Below are 20,714 nucleotides of genomic sequence, written 5' to 3' on the forward strand. Positions count from 1 at the left end.
CGGTGTATTGTGGGATGCGCGGCTACTGGGAGCCGAGCCTCCGCCGCCAGCCGCCTCCCGGGCAGCAGCAGCAGCAGCAGCGGCGGCAGCAGCGGCGGCGGCGGCGGCAGCAGCGGCTCCGGGCCCGGCAGCCCCAGCGGCGGCGCCCCCCCTCCCCGGCCCCCCGTCCGGCCGCCCCGGCCTCGGCTCCCGCGGGGGACACCATGTACTGGCTGGCGGCGCAGGGAGGCCGGCGCCCGGCGGGGATGTAAGCGCGGCTGGGGCGGGAGGGAGAGGCCGCGGCCGACTCCCGGGCGGCCCGAGCCCCCGGCCCCGGGCGGGCGGGCGGACCGGCGGGCGGGCGGACGGACCGGCGGGCGGGCGGGCGGGCGGGCGGCGCCGAGGCCTGCCGCGAGCCCCGCGCCCGAGCCGGGTGGAGCGGGCCGGCGAGCGCCACGCTGGGCGGCCGGGCGGCACCATGGGCCGGAGCCCGCGTCCTCCGGGCGCCCCGGGCCCCGCCAGCCCGCGGCCGGGGCCCCCGGGAGCCCCTCGCTGCCGCCCGGAGACGGTGGCCGAGCGGGCGGGCGCGTAATTCTCCCGGAAGGGCTATTCTCTCGCTCCGTTCTCATTTTGGGGGGAGTCAGCGAGACTGCTCCTTTCGGGGCGCCTCGGTAAGGTGGGAGGGAGGGAGGGAAGGAGGGGGGGCGGGGGGGCGGCCGCGGTTCTCCGGCGCCCGCCGCGGCGGGGACGACAACAACTCGCTGGTTTCCAGGTTGGGTTAACGGCATGGAGAACAGCCACCCCCCCCACCACCACCAGCAGCCCCCGCCGCAGCCCGGCCCTTCGGGCGAGAGGAGGAACCACCATTGGAGAAGTTACAAGTTGATGATTGACCCGGCTCTGAAGAAGGGGCACCATAAACTGTACCGCTACGATGGGCAGCATTTCAGCCTGGCGGTGAGTGGCCCGCCGCGCCCCCCGCCGCCCCCCAGCGCCCCCCGCCGGGGGGCCCGGGCCAGGGGCGAGCGCCGGGGACCCCCGCCCGGCGCCGCGGCCAACTGTCACCCGCGCTTGGCGGAGTGGCGAGGGCCCGGGGAAGGGGGGGTTCCCCTGAGGAGGCTCCCCCTCCCCAACCCGCGCCCCCATGCCTCTCCACAGATGTCCAGCAACCGCCCGGTGGAGATCGTCGAAGATCCCCGGGTCGTTGGGATCTGGACCAAAAACAAGGAGTTGGAGCTGTCGGTGCCCAAATTCAAGGTAGGTAGGACCCCTCCCCCCCCTCCCCGGCTCCGAGAACCTCCCCCCCCCTTCCCCGTGTTCGAAAATAACGCCAGTCCTGACGGATACCGAGTTCCCGCCGCCCAGGGCCGGGAAGTTTTGGCGGGGAAGGGGAGAAGGGGGTGCCCTTGCCCGCTGTAAACAAAATACCGCTGGAGACCCCGTAGTAATCAGGGCACCGACACTGTGTCCTGCCCGGCGACTGGGGCTCCGGGTGCCCACCTGCGCCCTGCCCGCCCCGAGGGCCTGGCCCCGGACCCGCCCCCTTCCCAGCCTGCTGCCTTTAAGGGGGGGAAACACCTTCCCAGGCCAAGAAGTCGCCCCTGGTCCCTAGCAAGAAGAGGAGGCCAGAATGGGGGAGGGTGGGGTGGTCAGGGTAGGAGAAACTGTTTCTTTTTTTCCCTTCCGAACCCCAAAGACTTCCACGTTCCAAACGATTTAATCCTCTGCTTCCCGGGCCCGCCTGCATGCATTTTTTCCCCACCCCCAAAAATTAAAAATAATTTTTTTCTCTTTACCCTTCATTGTTTTTTTAATGGCTGAGCAAGTGCGGAATGTTTGCGTTTTCCCTTTGGTTTCAATGTTTCCCAAACTCCCTTCCCCCTCCGCCCCTGCCAGATCGATGAGTTCTACGTGGGCCCAGTGCCTCCCAAGCAGGTGACATTTGCCAAGCTGAATGACAACATCCGGGAAAACTTCCTGCGGGACATGTGCAAGAAGTATGGGGAGGTGGAGGAGGTGGAGATTTTGTACAACCCCAAGACCAAGAAGCACCTGGGCATTGCCAAGGTGGTCTTTGCCACAGTCAGGGGAGCCAAGGAGGCTGTCCAGCACCTGCATAGCACTTCTGTCATGGGCAACACCATCCACGTGGAGCTGGACACCAAAGGTGAGTGGAAGCCTGCCTTGGAGGCCACCTGTCAGTGTGACCCCTCTTCCTCCCAGTGCTCCCCCTGTGGCATTGGGAGAACCCCTCACCCTTCCTCGGGATTCCCCCACATGCACCTTATTTAGTTTTTGCCCCCACGTGAGGGTAAAGTCACATGGAGCTAAATGTGTTGGCTGTTGCTAGGAGACAGGCTATAATTTACCAAATGTGCCTGTCCTTGGCCGGGGTGCCCTCAGGGACCACCCAGAGGCTTCCCCACCTCAGACACCCTTATGGGCCCCCTCTTGGAGCCCTGGTGCCCTGGGTTTCTACAGTCTCCAGTGCTTCTGCTTAAGAGAGGAGGCAGAGTTTTGTTTATTTGTGGGGGGCTGAGGGTGAACTACTGGTCTGTCTTTAAATAAGAGAAATTCCCTTAATCCTTTTAAGGGTCTGGGGCGTGCCCCCCACCATTTGCAGCCCGCCTTTTGCCGGGCCAATCTGGGCCTGGAGGGTAGTTTCATTGATAAGGCTCTCTGTAGCGCCAAGGGGGCGGGGCGGGCTGTGCTGGGTGCTGGAGGGTTGACTGGAGTCTTCCCTCCTCTCTCCTCTCTTAAAGAGACCGCAGCACCTCCCCTACACAGAGTCCTGGCTCTCCCCTGGCAGCTGGACTGGGGAGCCACACCCCCACCTTAAGGGGCTGTGGAGACTCCCTCAGTAGCTGGCTGGAGGGCTGGCTGGACTCTAGGGGGGGGATCTCCTAAAGATTATCTATGGCCTCCCTGAGAGCCTCCCCCCAGTTTGAAAGAAGTCCCTGCTGCTCTGTGGAGTCCTGAGCTCACTGAGAGCCTTGGAAACCCTGCCCTGCCAGGTTTAGGAACAACTTCTAGGGTTTGAGGGTGTCTGAGCACACCAGAACCGAGGGAGAGAAATCTACACTTCTGTTTTGTTTTGCTGTTAATAATTAATATGTGTGACCATCTCTCAAGACTGCTGGGTGTTTGTGAAGGGTTGCTCTGGTTCTGGGTGGCTATGGTTATGCCATTCACAATTACTGAGCCAGGGGCCTAAGCCTAGTGTTTCTGTCCACTCCACAGCTCCCACCCCTTGTCTCCCTGGTTCCTCAGTCTCTGGGGGAGGGAAGTAGGGAGTTTTAAATCCACCTATTCCTGATAGGCTATGGTTTGATTTTTCTCCCGAGGCCAAACTCCCCTCTGCTCTCCACGTCTTTCAGAGGAGCAGGTTCTTATCACTATGTCATTTCTGAAAAAAACAACGAAAAAGGCCCTTGGGAGACTGCCACCTAAGTTTGTATTCGAGAAAGAGACCAACTAAGTGTAAAGTTTTGCTCCAGGAATGTGTCTCTTTTGCATATGTAAGCAGCTGCCAGGGCTCTATAAATATCTATAATGTAGGGCCCCAGTCAGTAGAGACCTCCCCCTTGCTCAGGTGGAGGCCTCGGCCCTGGGCTCTGGTGTGTGGCTCCTTGAGGCTCAGTGGGACCCACCAGGCTCCAGGCAGTCCCCAGACAGATTGGGGGCCCTCCTGGGCCCTCAGCTGGCAGAAAGCAATATGGAGTTCATGGTTATATGTTTTGCAAACTCTGCAGGTCACCTGGGTCTGTGCAGTTAACACGCTGCCATCCCTGACTTCCCCTGTCCTTGCTCCCCAGTTCTGTGTTCAATGGAAGGTGAAAGAATCAGGGAGGGGACTCTTTCCTTGGGTATGGTTGCCCAGGTGGTTGGAAGGATTCTGATTTGGGGGAGCCCCAGCCCCATGAAACATCGCACTCTGAATCCCAGGATGAGTTTTGCAGCTTCTTTGCACAGGCCTGAGTGAGGTGCAAATGGGGCAAGAACTTGGACAGGAGATTACACTGCTTCCCCAGACCTGGGGCTTGGGGCTTACCAGAGCCCCTGGGGGCTGCCCCATGCTGGAACCTTCCTCAGTGCCACCCCTCCGCCCCCCCCCCCTTGCTTTTCACAGGTGAAACTCGCATGCGCTTCTATGAGCTGCTGGTCACTGGCAGATACACCCCCCAGACCCTCCCTGTGGGTGAGCTGGATGCTGTATCTCCACTGGTGAATGAGACCCTGCAGGTGGGTTAATCACAGTCAGCCCCCCTTGCAACTCCCTGATTAGACCCCCACTCAGGCCCTGCCTTCACCCTCTCTAGCTCTGGAGACCAAGGCCTAGGAAGGAGATGAGGCGCCCCCCCCTCATGTTCAGAGAGCTCTGAAAGCCCTGTTTTCCCTGGCTCTGCCTTGCCTCACAGTACTCCCCCGGGAGGGTCCAGGTCCCCTGAGGTTTTCAGCCCACGCCACCCCTCCTCCCCAGCTCTCCTCCAGCATGGGCTGGGGGCCCTCCACACCCAGGCACAGTGATGGCAAAACACAGAGGTGTCCAGGTTCCCATTGTGGTGCCCAGGTCACCTGGGCGGGGCCACCCCCAGAAGGCAGAGTTCAGCCTCCTTTTCAAAGCAAAGACTGGCCTCTCAAAGCAGGCCTCTCTCCCCACCAGCCCTCCACAGGAGTCTCAAGCTAGCTGCTCCCTCCTGCTCTGGCCACTCACTCTCAGGAGATGAGGCTTTCTCGACCGCTGGTCAGCCGAATTGTTCAATTAGGCCTGTCTCCTACACTGCACTATTTAAACCCTAAAACAGATTTATGAGACTTCCTTAAACTACAGTTCTTATTCACCTCTGGTCTGGAAGGTCTTGAGTGTCTGACAGCAGCCTGAGGCCTAGACTTGGGTGTCCTGTTCCTGATTCTAGGATTAGGGAAAAGCCCTCATATTTTCCCGAAGGCAAGTGGCTACATCTCATTTTCTTTCCTGTAGGCTTGGAGTTCTCTAGCTGTCAGAAGGAGAAGGGAAAATAGCCCATCCCTTTGTGTATGTCAGGCCCTATCCCCAACCCCTGTAATCTCACCTTTCATCTCTCTCTCTAGCTGTCAGATGCCCTGAAGCGCCTCAAAGATGGCACCCTGTCTGCAGGCTGTGGCTCAGGCTCATCCTCTGTCACCCCCAATAGTGGCGGGACCCCTTTCTCCCAGGACACAGCCTACTCCAGCTGCCGCCTGGACACGCCCAATTCCTACGGACAGGGCACGCCGCTCACACCCCGCCTGGGTACCCCCTTCTCACAGGACTCCAGCTACTCCAGCCGCCAGCCCACACCCTCCTACCTCTTCAGCCAGGACCCTACCACCACCTTCAAGCCGCGGCGCCACGACAGCAAGTTCACCGATGCCTACAACCGCCGCCACGAGCATCATTACGTCCACAATTCCTCTGCAGTGGCAGGCGCCCCGGCTCCCTTCCGGGGCTCCTCGGACCTGCCCTTTGGGCCCATGGGTGGCAGCGGCGGCACCGGGGGCCCTCCCTTCAAGGCCCAGCCGCAGGATCCTGCTGCATTCGCGCACACTCCTCCGCCTGCCCAAGCAGCCTCTGCGCCTGGATTCAAATCCGCTTTCTCTCCATACCAGACCCCAGCGCCCCCCTTCCCCCCGCCCCCAGAGGAGCCCACCCCCGCTGCATTTGGGGTCCACGATGGCGGGGACTTCCGGAGGGCACCTGCGCCCCCACCCCTGCCGCCCTCTGAGCCCTTGGCCAAGGAGAAGCCGGGCACCCCGCCGGGCCCACCGCCCCCGGACACCAACAGCATGGAGCTGGGTGGCAGGCCCACCTTTGGCTGGAGCCCCGAGCCCTGCGACAGCCCGGGCACGCCCACCCTAGAGTCGTCGCCCGCGGGCCCGGAGAAGCCCCATGACAGCCTGGACTCGCGAATCGAGATGCTGCTGAAGGAGCAGCGCACCAAGTTGCCCTTCCTGCGTGAGCAGGACTCGGACACGGAGCTGCAGATGGAGGGAAGCCCCATCTCCTCCTCCTCCTCCCAGCTCTCCCCGCTCGCCCCCTTCAGCACCAACTCCCAGCTGGGCTTCCGAGGCCCCACCCCGCCCTCCTCACGCCCCTCCAGCACGGGCCTAGAAGACATCAGCCCAACACCACTGCCGGACTCCGATGAGGACGAAGAGCTGGACCTGGGTCTGGGCCCGCGACCCCCACCAGAGCCAGGCCCCCCAGACCCTGCCACTCTACTGGGCCAGACTGCCGAGGCAGCCTTGGACCTGGCTGGAGACAGAACCCCCATCTCAGAGAAGATGGATGAGGTAAGTACCCTGTCTGTCCATCTCATTGATTTTTGTCTGTGTTCCCTCCCCCTAAAACATTTAAGATAATTTGCTAAGAGGAGGCAGTAGGGCCAGGGACCCTATTGAACATGGGACATGGATGCAAAAAATGTGGGAAGAGTATTGGGTCCATGACTGGAGCTGTGGCTAGCAAGAGAGCTCTGGGCTCCAGTGCAGTTCAGCTCTTGTAAGCGGGGTGAATCCTGACTTTGAACTTCTTTGCTGGAGTTTGCAAAGTTCGCGCTTATTTCTCTGTTGAGTAGCTTAGGAGCAATCAGTTTGTCCTGGTGCTCAGGCAGATTCCAGGAGGGACTGTCAGCAGCCTGGGCTGGGCTGGGCTGGGTGCGTGGGAACTCTGGACTACTGAATCTTGAAGCATGGTCCCCTCTGAAGAGATGGAGAAGCCTGGAAGCTCATGAGGTTCCCTCCTCCCGCTGGCCCCAGGGAGGAGTTAAGGATTCACTCTGTGTGTGTGTGTGTGTGTGTGTGTGTGTGTGTGTGTGTGTGTGTGTGTGGTGTGTGTGTGTGTGTGTGTGTAGGGGTACCCAGAGCAGGCATAGTTGATTGTCCCCTACACTCTCCTCAAACATGCAGCCTCAGGAGAAGGCTAAGTCACCCTCCTATGCTCTGGCCCAGGAGCCTCTGTGTGCCTGGCTGGCACAAGCCAGGGCCAGTCAACACCCTGTACCCTGTGGGTGCAGAGTGTTTCCCTCCTCAGCACTTTGAGTAGGTCATGCCTGAGAGAAGCAGAGGACTTGGTCTGCTCAGGGGGGACCACAGGTGGCAGAAGCTGGGAGTTGGGGGCAGGGGCTTCAGGCCATTCTGGGGAAGTGGTTTCTGGCAGCTGGGGGTTCAGGAAGAAGAAGTTGACAGGTGAGGTGCCAGTGGGGCTGCCAGTCTTGCCAACCCCTCACTGGGCTGGCTTCCTAGGGTCAGAGGGTCTTCAGCCTTACTGACCAGCCTGTTTCAGATACAAAGCCCAGACCCCAGAGTAGATGGAGGATGGGATTGCCTCTGCTGGAGGCACGGGGAAATGGAGGCCAGGAATTGAGTCAGGGTGCAGGACCAAACCTGGGGAACCTGTCCAGACAGCCCTCGGGAGCCCTCTGCTGGTGGCAGGTAGAGCAGCAGCTGGGCCAGGCAGGAGGCCTCTTTTGTAAGGGAGTGGAGTGGGTATGCTGTGGCTGGAGACTGAGGCTGAGCAGGGAAGTGAGGAAGGGGACTCCCTTCTCAGCGACTGGAGGTTGGAAGTACAGACTCCAATCCAGGAGACTTAGCACTTCCAGGTAAACTGAGATGACCTCCGGAGTCTTAGTTTCATAGCCTCTGAGAGAGCCTGCCTCAGTCCCTGCTCAAGCAGAGCCCAGACTCCGCCAGCCTGGTACTCAAGTACTGTTGGAGGTTCCCACCCCATGCAGGGGCAGGGCTGGAGCTGGATGTCTCTGATTGGCTGGTTGCAGAGGCCTGGGTTAACCCTCTGTGTGCTGCTCCAGTCCTGGGCGCTGTCCAGGTGGAGGTCCTGGAGCATTCTCCCCCAGTGTCTCGCCCATCCTGCCTGCCCTCCCTGCCTTGTGCCCAGGTGTCTTGAGTGGGAGAGCATGTTTGCATGTGTATGCGAAGGGACTGAGTGAAATCCCCAACCTTTTGCTCCTCCCCGGCCAGGTTCCCGCTCAAGGCCTCCCTCACCTCCCAGCTCTTCAAGTACTCTGTCTCAATCTACAAATGCTGTCTCTTTCTCAATATGTGTGTCAGGGCATGCATTGGAGGTGCCCAGCCCTATTTCTGATGTGCAGCTGTTGCTGTGGTCTTTGCTCACTTGTCACAAAGGATGTAGTAGAGCCTCAAGGTTCTCCTGTAGATAAGAAAGGACAACATGCCTGTACTCAGACCTCAGTCCCACACTGGCCTACCCTCACCAGGTGAAAAGAGTGATAAAGGCAAGATAGAAACAAACCTCTAGTGCTGGGAATGTGGCTCAGTGGTGATGTGCTGGACTAGCATGCACAAGGTCCTAGGTTCAAACACCAGCCCTGCATACCAAAACCCAACAACCACGTCCCCACACTCCTGTGTCACAGAAGACAGCAGGCATAGGACAACAGGTCCTTCCCGACTCAAATCCTGGCCCCATCTCTTACTGGCTGTACGGCCCTGGGGAAGTTACTTAAGCTCTGTACCAATTTCCTTATTGGAAAAAGTGGAGGTGAAATACAAGTGCTGTAGAGATGAACTGAGGTAATATGTATAAAGTAGCTACCATAAGGCTTACTCTTAGTATTATCTCTGTGAGGGTACATTGAAACAGAATCACCTAAATTGAAACAATCTGCTTTACCCTGCATCTGCCCCTTCCCTTCCCCCTTTCCTTCCTCTCTATGAGTAGTCTGTCTGACCCAATTTCATTCCAGTTATTCTGTACCTCTTCCGTCTAGAAGTTTGCTGCACAGAGCTAGAGCTGTATCTGTCTTGTTCTTCTCCATATTCCCAGCATCTGAAACTGTCTGGCTCGTGGGTGCCGAGCAAATGTTTGTTGGATGAATGAATGGCTGGTTTTGATGTCCTTTATGCAAATGGAGAAACTGAGGCTGGCAGAGCTTGACTCATCCAAAATGCTGACCTTTTGAATGCTTGGAGGGTCTCAGGAGCCCTTGGCAACCCCCCCCTCATCTCCCCCCCTCCCCGCTCTCCACAGGGTCAGCCCTCCTCTGGTGAGGACATGGAGATCTCGGATGATGAGATGCCCTCCGCTCCGATCACCAGCGCCGACTGCCCCAAGCCCATGGTGGTGACGCCAGGGGCAGCAGCTGTGGCAGGCCCTAATGTGCTGGCCCCCAATTTGCCACTGCCCCCACCACCTGGCTTCCCACCGCTGCCTCCACCCCCCCCTCCACCTCCACCCCAACCAGGCTTCCCCATGCCCCCCCCTCTGCCCCCACCCCCACCCCCACCCCCTCCATCCCACCCTGCTGTGACAGTGCCCCCACCACCCCTGCCAGCACCACCTGGCGTCCCGCCCCCACCCATCCTGCCACCATTGCCACCCTTCCCTCCAGGACTGTTTCCTGTGATGCAAGTGGACATGAGCCACGTGCTGGGCAGCCAGTGGGGTGGCATGCCCATGTCCTTCCAGATGCAGACACAGATGCTGAGCAGACTGATGACTGGCCAGGGTGCTTGCCCGTACCCACCCTTCATGGCAGCAGCGGCTGCGGCCGCTTCAGCTGGGCTACAGTTTGTCAACTTGCCGCCCTACCGGGGCCCTTTCTCCCTGAACAACAGTGGCCCAGGCCGCGGGCAGCCCTGGCCACCCCTGCCCAAGTTTGACCCATCAGTGCCACCACCAGGCTATGTGCCACGGCAGGAGGACCCACACAAGGCCACGGTGGATGGCGTCCTGCTGGTGGTACTTAAGGAGCTCAAGGCCATCATGAAACGTGATCTGAACCGCAAGATGGTGGAGGTGGTAGCCTTCCGGGCCTTTGACGAATGGTGGGACAAGAAGGAGAGGATGGCCAAGGTAGGAGGTCTCAGGGCCCCAGGGCTAGCGGAGGTGAAACAGGAGCCAGATAGGGGCCCCCTCTCCCAGGTCTAGGGCAATGCTCAAGGCCAGTGTTCTACTATTTTGAGCCACAGCTCCACTTCCGGTTTTCTGGTGCTTTATTGGAGATAAGAGTCTCACGGATTTCTGGGCTTCCTGCCCAGGCTGGCTTGGAACTGTAATCCTCAGATCTCAGCCCCTTAAGTAGCTAGGGTTATAGGCGTGAGCCACCAGCACCCAGTTTTTCTAGTTTCAGTCAGCTGACATGAAGCAAAAGTGAAAGTTGGCCTTGGTCTCCTGCTTGGTGGCCACATGTGACAGTGGCCATGGCACCGTGGTTCCGCGCTGAGGCACCTCTCGCACTGGCTCACTGCCCATTGTCTTCTGCTTTCTTTGGCACCAAATCTTGTCTTGGCAGGACTACTCTTTTCCTCTTTCACAGAGTGTTTTTTTTAAATTCCTAATCTCAAAGTTAAGCGACAACCACTTTCTCTCTGCATAAGAGAAGATGTCTTCTTCAATTGGTTTTCTTTAAGCAGCAGAGTCCTGCTATGTCATCTAGACTGTCTGGAATTCATAGGTTCAAGCCATCCTCCTGCTTTAGTCTCCTAGGGGCCATCACACCCGATTTCTGTCATTTCATGTCATTAATTTAATTCTAGAGCTTCTAGAGCTCAGGGCCTTATGCTCTTGCTTGACATTTTTACTCATGGCTGGCATTCTACCACTTGAGCCACGTGCCTCCAGTTCTAGCTTTTTTGCTTTTTTTGCTGGTAATTGGAACTACAAGTTTCATGGATTTTCCTGCCCAGGCTGACTTTGAACTCCAGTCCTCACATCTCAGCCTTCTGAATAGCTAGGGTTACAGACAGAAAATTAGAAGGACTCATGGAGTACACTGATTAACAACTCTTCATTCAGCCTTCCCAGATGAGTGCTGTTTACAGCTAACCAATAGCTATCCCACTAATAATCTGAACAAAGAGCTCCAGGCTATCAACATGGCTATTTTGGTCAGGCCTCACGCCTCTCGAAGGCTGTAGGGTGATCTCTCAGTACACAGTGAAATCAGATCTGTGGGACTGTTTTGAATGCATCAGAGCAGCATGGGGTAGAAAACAGGGGCAGTGTCCCTCTCATTTGTGAAACTTGTGTCTGGACCTCCGGACATGCACCTACAACATGCTGCTCTGGATTCCCTCGTCTGCAGTATGGAGGCCGCTGCTGGCGGACATGGCTGGGTGGCTCATGTTTCAGACAATGGCGGGACAATCCCTGCAAGTGTGTCGTGGGGGCAGGGCTCTTGGGAAGGAAGGTTGCCATGATTTGGCACTGCTCCATTGCTGCTTGAGGCAAGGGTCTGACTGGTGACCATCCCCTCCTCTCCTGTCCCAGGCCTCGCTGACCCCCGTGAAGTCAGGAGAACACAAGGATGAGGACCGGCCAAAGCCCAAGGACCGAATTGCCTCCTGCTTGCTGGAGTCCTGGGGCAAGGGCGAGGGCCTGGGCTATGAGGGCCTGGGCCTGGGCATTGGGCTGCGAGGGGCCATTCGCCTGCCCTCCTTCAAGGTCAAGAGAAAGGAACCACCCGATGCAGCCTCCTCTGGTGACCAGAAACGGCTGCGGCCCTCCACATCCGTAGATGAGGAAGACGAAGGTTTGGGCAACTCCCCCATCTCTCTCTGGTTGCTGGGGTTCTGCTTCTCCCCCATTTCCCATAGGCAGCTCTGACTTCCCTCTTCCCACAGAGTCAGAGCGCGAGCGGGACCGAGACATGGCGGATGCCCCCTGCGAGCTTGCCAAGAGGGACCCCAAGGGCGTGGGTGTGCGGCGCCGGCCGGCTCGGCCCCTGGAGCTGGACAGCGGCGGGGAAGAGGACGAGAAGGAGTCCCTGTCAGCGTCCTCATCCTCGTCGGCATCCTCATCCTCAGGGTCCTCCTCCACGTCCCCTTCCTCCTCTGCCTCTGAGAAGGAGGAGGAGCAGGAAAGCACAGAGGAGGAGGAGGAGGAGGAGGAAGAGGAGGAGGAGGATGGGGGCGAAGCAGATGAGGAGGAGGAAGAAGACCGCAGGAGTCAGATCTCCTCCTCCTCCTCCACCTCCTCCACCTCCGATAAGGTCAGGATCCTCAGGGAGGCCTTGGGCAGGCCAGGCCTCAGGTGGGCCTTCAGCTCACCTGTCCCCAACTGTCCCTGTCCCCCAGGATGAAGATGATGAAGACAGCGATGCACGGGATGAGTCTGACAATGAAGATCAGGATACGGCCCTGTCAGAGGCGAGCGGGAAAGACAGAAGGGATTCGGATGGAGGTGAGCGGGGAGTGGCCATGCCATCCACTCGCACCATGTGCTACACTGGGTGTGGGTGGCCAAGGGGTGCTGGGGACGGAGCTGGTGGAAATGTTGTGGAGAGGAGGGAGGTGGCAGCCCCCATGGGGGTATGGATGCTTTTGGAGTGCTTTGCTCTCAAATGAACAGTGTAAAGCTCATTTCCCCTCAGTTTTTAAGAGTGATGGATGACTAGTTAGCCTCCCCCTCCCCTCACTTGCCTGAGACCTTCAGGAAAGTGTCTGTCATGGGGTGGGGGAGTCAAAGATCACGAGGTGCCCATCTGTGTCCCCACATCTAGAGGAGACGGTGAGCGTGGGCAGCTCCAGGGCCACAGCCAACTCGTCCAGCGAGAGCTCTGAGGCTTCTGAGTTTGAGTCAAGCTCCAGTTCCGAGTCTGAGTCTGAATCTTCGTCCTCGGAGGATGAAGAGGAGATGGCCACGGGGAAAGAGGACGAGGAAGAAGAGGAAGGGGAGGAGGAGGAGGAGGAGGAGGAAGCGGAGGAGGAGGAGGAGGAGGAGGAGGCAGAGGAGGAGGAGGAAGTGGTGGCCCCGGCAACAGCAGCAGTGACAGAGGAGAACATGGCTCCTGCAGAGGCCAAGGACCTTGAGCAGGATGGGGCAGAGGCACCTCTGAGCACCCCAGGGGCGCCTGTGGTGGAGCCGGCAGGCACAGAAGAGGAGGTGGACATTGAGGCTGAGGATGAAGCCCTCCGGGACCAGACCCCCATTCAAGAGGAGCCCCCCTTACCTGTGGGTGCTGAGGAGCCTGGGGGGTGCCAGGAACTCCCGGAAGAGCCAGGCCTAAGCCAGGAAGAGGCCATGTTGCTGTCTCCAGAGCTATCTCCTACCAGAGATACGGAGGCTCAGCCCTCCTTGTCCCCGGAACACGTTTCAGGTAATTCCTGCAGCCTCCTGAGGGAACAGGGGGAGGGGAGCTGGATGTCCTCACTATTAAGGACAGCCAGGAGGATCCTTTCCGCCTCAGTTTCCCCTGATGGCCTCCTCTATCCAATGGTATACCTCATGTGGGTCACAGGGTAATGGAGCAAAATGGCCTGGCACAGGAGAGGTGAGCCCTCTGGCAACTATTGCTAGTCTGGTTCAATGCCAGTAGTTCATTTGGAGCTTGGTCCTCACACCATTGGTTTTGCAAGATGCCCCACCCACCCACCCAAAGCTGGCCAGGGGGAGGAGGGGCATGTCCATGGTCATTTTAGTGACAGATGAGAGGTGTAGCCCTGGGGTGCTAGGCAAGATGAGCAAAAATTCCTTCCTATGGCCTTGGTGGAGCTGGGTGAGAGGCTTTGCTTTCCTCCTGGGGTCTAGGAGAATCAGCCTTTGACACAATATTGCCCCTGAGTTTGGAGTATACAATGGAGACAAACTTACAATGTGTCCATTTAAGTGTGCAGAAGCCTTGTGTTTAGTACATACCTTTCCTAAATCCTTCAGGAAAGAAAGGCTGTATACTGATACTGTTGCTTTGTTTTGTTTTACCTGTGATGAGTTTTTGCAATCTCCATTTTTGGCTTTTGCTGGTTAACTGGAGATAACAGTCTCTGGGGAGTTTTCTGCCCAGAGTGGCTTTGAACTGTAATCCTCAGCTCTCAGCTTCCTGAGTAGCTGGGAATACAGGTGTGAGCCTGGCTCCTAGTATTGTTTTAAGCACTTGGATAGACAAATGCCTATCCTTGTGGGTTTAAAGGCAGGAAGAGAGGTGACAACTGGTGAGTTAGAATGTGTCCTATGACTTGCTCATGGCAAGGAGAAACCTTGAAGGCTCTAACCAGGGCCACAGAGAAGGGACATGATGCTTTGTCTAGAGAAAACTTTTGTGGGCCACTAGAGCATGGGATTTTATAATTATTTCATTTTTGAGTTTTGGGGTGCTAAGTTCAAGCCCAGGGAGGGCCTCCCACCTGTTGGTCACCTCGGGCCTAGGAGCATGGTTCTGGAGATCCTGGGAGAGGCTAGCAGCCATGGCTCCCCTGTCTTTGATTTCCCCTGCCAGCATTGTGCTGACCCTGGGCTGGGGGCCAGGCATGCTAAGTGTCACTGAGAAAGGTGCTCATAGCTGGGGTCTCAGGAATTAAGTAGCAAAAAATAGGGCACCAAGGGCTGGGAATATGGCCTAGTGGCAAGAGTGCTTGCCTCATATACATGAAGCCCTGGGTTTGATTCCCCAGCACCACATATATAGAAAACGGCCAGAAGTGGCGCTGTGGCTCAAGGGGCAGAGTGCTAGCCTTGAGCAAAAAGAAGCCAGGGACAGTGCTCAGGCCCTGAGTCCAAGCCCAGGACTGGCAAAAAAAAAAAAAAAAAAAAATAGGGCACCAAGCTGGGGTGCCCGTGGCTCACACCTGTAGTCTTAGATACTCAGGAGGTTGAGATGTGATGATCACAGTTTGGGCAGGAAAGTTTGTGAGACTCTTATCCCCCGTAAACTACCAAAACGCTTGAAATGGAGCTGTGGCTCAAGTGGTAGAGTGCCAGACTTGAGCAAAAGAAGCTCAGGGACAGCATGCAGGCCAAGTTCAAGCCCCAAGACCAGCACAAAAAGAAAAGGAGCACAGGGCATGATGGTGTTTGTGCTGAGTTACCAATGCTCTGGTTCCCCTCCTGTCTGCAGAGGACGCCCTGGATGCAGAGCCGGAGCGCCCTCCGATGCCGGCCCTGGCCCCCCAGCCTCCGCTGCCACCCCCCCAGCCACCCCGGCCCCCCAGCCCGCCGCCTGAGCCCGAGGCCCCGCGGCCTCCGCCGCCCCCTGCCCCGCTGGAGCCCCCCGAGGACCCGCCCCCTCGCACACCGGGCCTCGCCAAGTCCCAGAGCACAGAGACGGTGCCCGCCACGCCGGAGCCCCTGTCGGGGGGCAGCGGGGGGCTGTCACTCAGCTCTCCACCGGTGCCTGGTAGCCCCTTCTCCTACCCGTCCCCGTCCCCAGGCCTGAGTGGCGGTGGCCTCCCGCGGACTCCGGGCCGGGACTTCAGCTTCCCGCCCGCCTTCCCCGAGCCTGGGGCGCCTCTGTTGCTGCCCGTGTGTCCGCTGCCTGCCGGCCGGCGCGAAGAGCGCGTGCGCCCGCTGGCCTCGCCGCTGGCCTCCCCGGTGCTCCTGGAGGCCGGGCTGCCCCTGCCGCTGCCGCTGCCCCTGCCGCTACCCCTGGCGCTGCCCGTCCCCGTGCTGCGGGCGCCGGCCCGGGCGCCCCCCACGCTGCCCCCGCTGCTGCCCGCACCCCTGGCCCCCTGCCCGCCCCCCATCAAGCGGAAGCCGGGCCGGCCCCGGCGCTCCCCGCCGTCCGTGCTCGCCCTGGACGGCACCACCCTGGGGCGCGACCTCCTGCTCCTGCCAGGCCAGCCGCAGACCCCGCTCTTCCCTGGCGCCGCCCGGGACCCCCGCGCCCTGACCCTGGACTTCCGGAACACAGGGGTCCCTGCGCCTCCGCCGCCCCCGCCCCCGCCGCCGCCCCTGCCGGCCGAGCCCCCCAAGTTGCCCTTCAAGGAGCTGGACAACCAGTGGCCATCCGAGGCCATCCCGCCCGGGCCCCGCGGCCGCGACGACGGCAACGCCGAGGGGCTTCTGGACCCGGCCAAGGCGCGGGTGCCCTGGCGCCGGCCCCCGCGGAAGCGCCCCGAGGACCCGGGGATCCCCGCCGCCTCGCCCCCTGAGTGCTCCCCGCCGCCGCCTCCGTTCCGCCCGCGTTCTGAGTTCGAGGAGATGACCATCCTGTACGACATCTGGAACGGTGGCATCGACGACGAGGACGTGCGCTTCCTGTGCGTCACCTACGAGCGGCTGCTGCAGCAGGACAACGGCATGGACTGGCTCAACGACACGCTCTGGGTCTACCACCCCTATATCCTGCCGGGCGGCCTGAGCTGCGGGCGTAGGCCCTCGCCCAAACCCGGGGAACGGCCCCACAGTAAACGCGTGGGCCCTGACCCCCACCACCCACAGCCCAGGGAGGTGGATCCCCGAGCCAAGGGGAAGCATGCAGCTCCTGCGGGACAGCTGACAGGGATGGGCCAATGCCCGCCTTACCAACACGACTTGTCTCCACGGGGTAGCAAGCTGACCCTCCATGTGACCCCCTATTTACAGGCTGGAAAAGGAGGCAGAAAGTGCTCAGTCAGCATGTCCAGGGCCACAGGCTAGGTGCTGACCACTGGTGGGATGGGCAGCAGGCAACCATGTGGAGGGGGCCTAAGAATGGGTGGGAGAGCTGGGCATTGCTGCCCCCTGGGGATTGGTCTATGGGTGGGGGCTGGACCTGGTAGGGCAAGTGTCCTGTGGGACTGGAGGGGCCATCTGAGAATGTCCTGTGGCCCTTGACCTACACTCACCCACCAGCCTCTCTTCAGCAAAGAAGAAGAAACGAGACGATGGCATGCGTGAGCATGTGACAGGCTGTGCACGCAGCGAGGGCTTCTACACCATTGACAAGAAGGACAAGCTCAGATACCTCAACAGCAGCCGGGCCAGCACGGACGAGCCGCCTGCTGACACGCAGGTACTACCCTGCAGGGTGTCCCCTTGCCTGTGCCGGGGAAGAGAGGGCAGGGTGGGCTGGGGCCCTCAGCAAAGGACACACTGCCCCTTATTCTGTGGGCACTGCAGAGCACAGGAGGTTTGTCTGGTGTATGAACAGAGCTGTATTTCCAGAACAAAAATCATCTCCTCTGTGTGTGTGTGTATGTGTGTGCGCGCACACGTGTGCGTGCACGCGCGCACGTGCACATGTGCACGTGCACATGTACCAGTCCTGGGGCTTGAAAATTCACGTTCTCACTCAGTTTTTTCTCTCAGGCTGGTGCTCTACCACTTGGGCTTTTTGCTGGTTAGAGATAAGACTCTCAAATTTAATTCCTTGGAATGACTTTGAACTGCTATCCTCAGATTTCAGCCTTGTGGAAGTTAGGATTACAGGATTATAGGGGTGGGCTTGTCCATGCCTTCCTTTTCATTTTATATTTTATTTATTTTTGTCCACTGTGGAGCTTGAATTTAGGGCCTGGGTCCTGTCTCTGAGCTCTTTTGCTCAAGACCAGTACTGTACCACTTTGAGCCACAGCTCCACTTCCAGTTTGTGGGTGGTTAATTAGCAATAAGAGTCTCACAGGCTTTTCTGCTTGGACTAGTTTTGAACTGTGATCCTCAGATCTCAACCTCCTGAGCAGCTAGGATTACCAGTGTGAGCCACTAGTGCCTGGCTATTCCTTCCTTTTTAATTCAGCAAGTATCTTTTCAGAACCTGCTACAAAGCATCGTGTTTTGGGTATTGTTGGGGGTGAAAGCTGTGAACGTAAAGGTCTTTTTTCCAGGGAACTTGTATTTTGGGGTTGAGCAAATAAGTATATAACCCCGGGCAGACCTGATGTACAGAGAAAGAGGGAGGGACTGGCAAGCTGGGAGGCCTCAAGGCCACATTTGGCCCAGGCCTTAATGAAGGGAAAAGGCCACACCAGGGACAGGGAGCAACCACAGAGAAACAGTAAAGGACTTCAGTAGAAAGTTAAGGCACAAGAAGGGAATCACCAAATCTAGCTGGCCATGAGCAAAAAAAGCAGTTCAGGGGTGCTGATGGAATTGAGGTATGGTCCTACAGTTCTAGGACAGAGGTGAAAGTGAGGTAGACCACAGAGGCCATGAAGGAAACAGTTGGAAAAGATTTAGGAAGCTCCATAGGCAGGCGGGAGCTGGATGGGGTTTGGAAGATGAGGAAACAAAGGCCTTGGTCTGACTGCAGCCTGAGTGAACAGATGGCCCATCCCCTTTGGGACAGCAGGTGTCTGGGGGTTCAAGGCGCACAGGACAAGCCGTGGGCAACCAGTGAACATTTGGGTTCAGTAGAACTTGGAGGAGGCCATCGGTGTAGAGGCCTAAGCGTTGGCCTCTTCCTGGTGGAGGTGGGGTGGGAGCCACGGGGAAAGGGGTGGCACAAGTCTCTGTGTGGGACTAGCTGTGCTTGCCAGGGTGGTGGGGCCTTGGTGAGTGGGACCTGAGGCGGCTGGGGTAGACACTGACATCTTCCAGAATGTTCATCTGGAAAGTGGCAGCCACTGTGTGTAGGCCAGGAGACATGTGAGCTCCTGCAGAGGCTGACAGGAGGGGCAGCTGGGAAGCTGGGCAGTGAGAGGTGGACAGGAATGAAGCCTGGACCAAGGAATCCAGGGGAGTGGGGATCACAGAGATGGAGGTGAAAGTGGGGCTGCCGCCGGGGCCTGGTATCAGGTGGAGTTAGGCCTCTGAGCAGCAGCAACCTTGTCTGACCTTGTCCAACCTTGTCCTGTGTCCCTGTGTGACCCTGTCCTTTGTGCTGGGCAGGGCATGAGCATCCCCGCGCAGCCCCACGCCTCCACCCGCGCCGGCTCCGAGCGTCGTTCTGAGCAGCGCCGCTTGTTGTCCTCCTTCACTGGCAGCTGTGACAGCGACCTGCTCAAGTTCAACCAGCTCAAGGTGAGGACCCCCACCTCCTGCCCTGGGATAGTTGGGAAAGCCGGACCTGAGAACCAGGGTCATCCCCTTCCATTCCTCTATCCCCCAGTTCCGGAAGAAAAAGCTCAAGTTCTGCAAGAGCCACATTCACGACTGGGGCCTGTTTGCCATGGAGCCCATCGCAGCCGATGAAATGGTCATTGAGTACGTGGGCCAGAATATCCGCCAGGTAGGTTCTACCCAGCAGCCCGGGGCCCGGGCCGGGCACGGGGCTGGCCCTGGCTCACATCCTCTTGTGGCCAGGTGATTGCGGACATGCGGGAGAAGCGCTATGAGGACGAGGGCATTGGCAGCAGCTACATGTTCCGGGTCGACCACGACACCATCATCGATGCCACCAAGTGTGGCAACTTCGCGCGGTTCATCAACCACAGCTGCAACGTGAGTGTGTGGCACGGGTGTGGCAAGCTGGAGCCAGCCCTGATGGGGGAGGCATGGTGCAGGTGCAGGCTGCAGCCTCTGCCCCGAGCAGAGCATGTCACAACTTCATATGTCACTGACTCTGGGGGCCCATGTGCCGCAGGTGGAGATTTCTGGGTCTTGAGCAGGGGTACCAAACCTCTCTTCTAAAGGAGCACAGAGTAACTCTAGACCTCTGTAGTTACTAACTTAGAGCAAAAGTAGCCTCAGAGGAGATGCAATGGGTGAGTGGGTGTGGCCAAGTGCCCAAATCTTTACGTACAAAAACAGGCAGGGATCATGTGTCTTGACCCTTAGTCCAAAGCTCAGAAATGACTAGAAGTTGAAATTTGGAATAAGCTTTGAGAAATGATGGTTACTATTAGCATGGTTTTTTATTAAATATTGGAGAGTGGGGGTGCTGAGGGAGGGGGGCTGGGTGACCCGCTCACTGCCCACCCCGCCCCCTCTGCCTGCAGCCCAACTGCTATGCCAAGGTGATCACGGTGGAGTCACAGAAGAAGATTGTGATCTACTCCAAGCAGCACATCAATGTCAACGAGGAGATCACGTATGATTACAAGTTCCCCATCGAGGATGTCAAGATCCCTTGCCTCTGTGGCTCCGAGAACTGCCGGGGGACCCTCAACTAGGACCCGGGTGCCAAATGCAAAGGATGTCAGCTGCGCCCGCCTGGGGCTCCGGACGACCCCTCTCCCTGGGCCAGGCCCCACCTCCCGCCCATTTCAGGTGCTGTCCCTTTTCCCAGCGGCCATGCCAGGGCCTGGCGCCCCACACTACCCCGGGACCCGCCCGCAGCTCCAGCCCCGCAGTGGGAAAGGGCTTCTGTCTCTCCGCCTGTCTCGTTCAGGACTTTTGTTTAACTTCGACACAAACTTGTCTGTCTGCGTGTGTAACTGTCCGTCGGTCTCCTCTCTTTATCTGCCTGTCTTCTCTCTGGACTGTCTCCCTCCTCAGCCTCCCTGTGAATGCTGCTATGTTGTTCTGTCTTCTCTTTACTTTTCTTCCTTGTCCTAAGAAGAGACATTTTAACCGCTGAAATGTGAAGGCAGAATCAGGGGGAGGGCTGGTGTGGAGAGAGCTGGGGGTGCAGAAGCTGCCGAGTGACCATGGCCCTCTGGGGGGCCCAGGGCAGGGCTGGCTGTGACCTCAGAACACTATGTACCTGAAAGGCCCCTCTTTGCCTGTGGACACAGTGAGCAGAGCCCTGGCCCTTCCCGGTGACCACAGTGCCACCCCGCCAGACCAACCCTGCTGGCCAAGCTGTCCCCGGGCAGGGGCTCCCTCCATGGATGCACCCTGCTCCCCCCAAATCCTGGGGTTCAATGTTTACTTTCTCATTCGGATGCCAGCAATGAGGGAGCCTCCTGGGGTCCCCAGCCTGGTGAGGCGCTGGGAAGGGTGTCTCCCCCCTGCTGCCCCACCCTCCTGGGTGTGAGGGGGCTCCCAGGGCAGGCGGGTCCCCAGCCCCGCCATTACGGGTTGTCTGACTGTTTGCATGTGGCATTTTGTGTTGTTGTCATTGATGAGCTTCTCCTGCTCAACCCCCCCCTCCCCGCTTCGCCCCCAGTACCCCGCCCCAGAGGCCAGAGCATATTTATTTCCAGAGTGAGCAGATTTATTTCTC

The 20,714-nt window shown here is 58.7% G+C and overlaps 1 protein-coding gene across 2 annotated transcripts; it reads left to right on the top strand.

The window, feature by feature from the left end:
• The first annotated feature begins 114 nt into the window (after positions 1-114).
• On the top strand, positions 115-20,471 carry Setd1b (SET domain containing 1B, histone lysine methyltransferase). Of its 2 annotated transcripts, none has more exons than XM_048343003.1 (17): positions 115-247; positions 752-936; positions 1,138-1,236; positions 1,876-2,146; positions 4,109-4,221; positions 5,071-6,291; positions 9,005-9,829; positions 11,246-11,507; positions 11,599-11,966; positions 12,052-12,157; positions 12,477-13,073; positions 14,808-16,028; positions 16,516-16,682; positions 18,497-18,628; positions 18,717-18,836; positions 18,911-19,048; positions 19,546-20,471. In XM_048343003.1, exons 2-17 carry the CDS (start codon positions 766-768, stop codon positions 19,717-19,719), a joined length of 5,985 nt encoding a protein of 1,994 aa, XP_048198960.1. In that variant the 5' UTR covers positions 115-247; positions 752-765; the 3' UTR covers positions 19,720-20,471. The 2 variants fall into 2 exon arrangements, with proteins under 2 accessions (XP_048198960.1, XP_048198961.1); XM_048343004.1 differs by lacking the exon at positions 115-247 and adding an exon at positions 516-650.
• Positions 20,472-20,714: the final 243 nt, after the last annotated feature.

Source organism: Perognathus longimembris, chromosome 3, assembly GCF_023159225.1.
Source record: "Perognathus longimembris pacificus isolate PPM17 chromosome 3, ASM2315922v1, whole genome shotgun sequence".
Taxonomy (NCBI): Eukaryota; Metazoa; Chordata; class Mammalia; order Rodentia; family Heteromyidae; genus Perognathus; species Perognathus longimembris.

Coding starts and splice junctions, on each gene's coding strand:
- Setd1b (XM_048343003.1), top strand. CDS start 766: ATGGAGAACAGCCACCCCCCCCACCACCACCAGCAGCCCCCGCCGCAG. Junction 16,683..18,496: donor AGCCGCCTGCTGACACGCAG/GTACTACCCTGC, acceptor TGTGCTGGGCAG/GGCATGAGCATCCCCGCGCA. Junction 19,049..19,545: donor TCATCAACCACAGCTGCAAC/GTGAGTGTGTGG, acceptor CTCTGCCTGCAG/CCCAACTGCTATGCCAAGGT.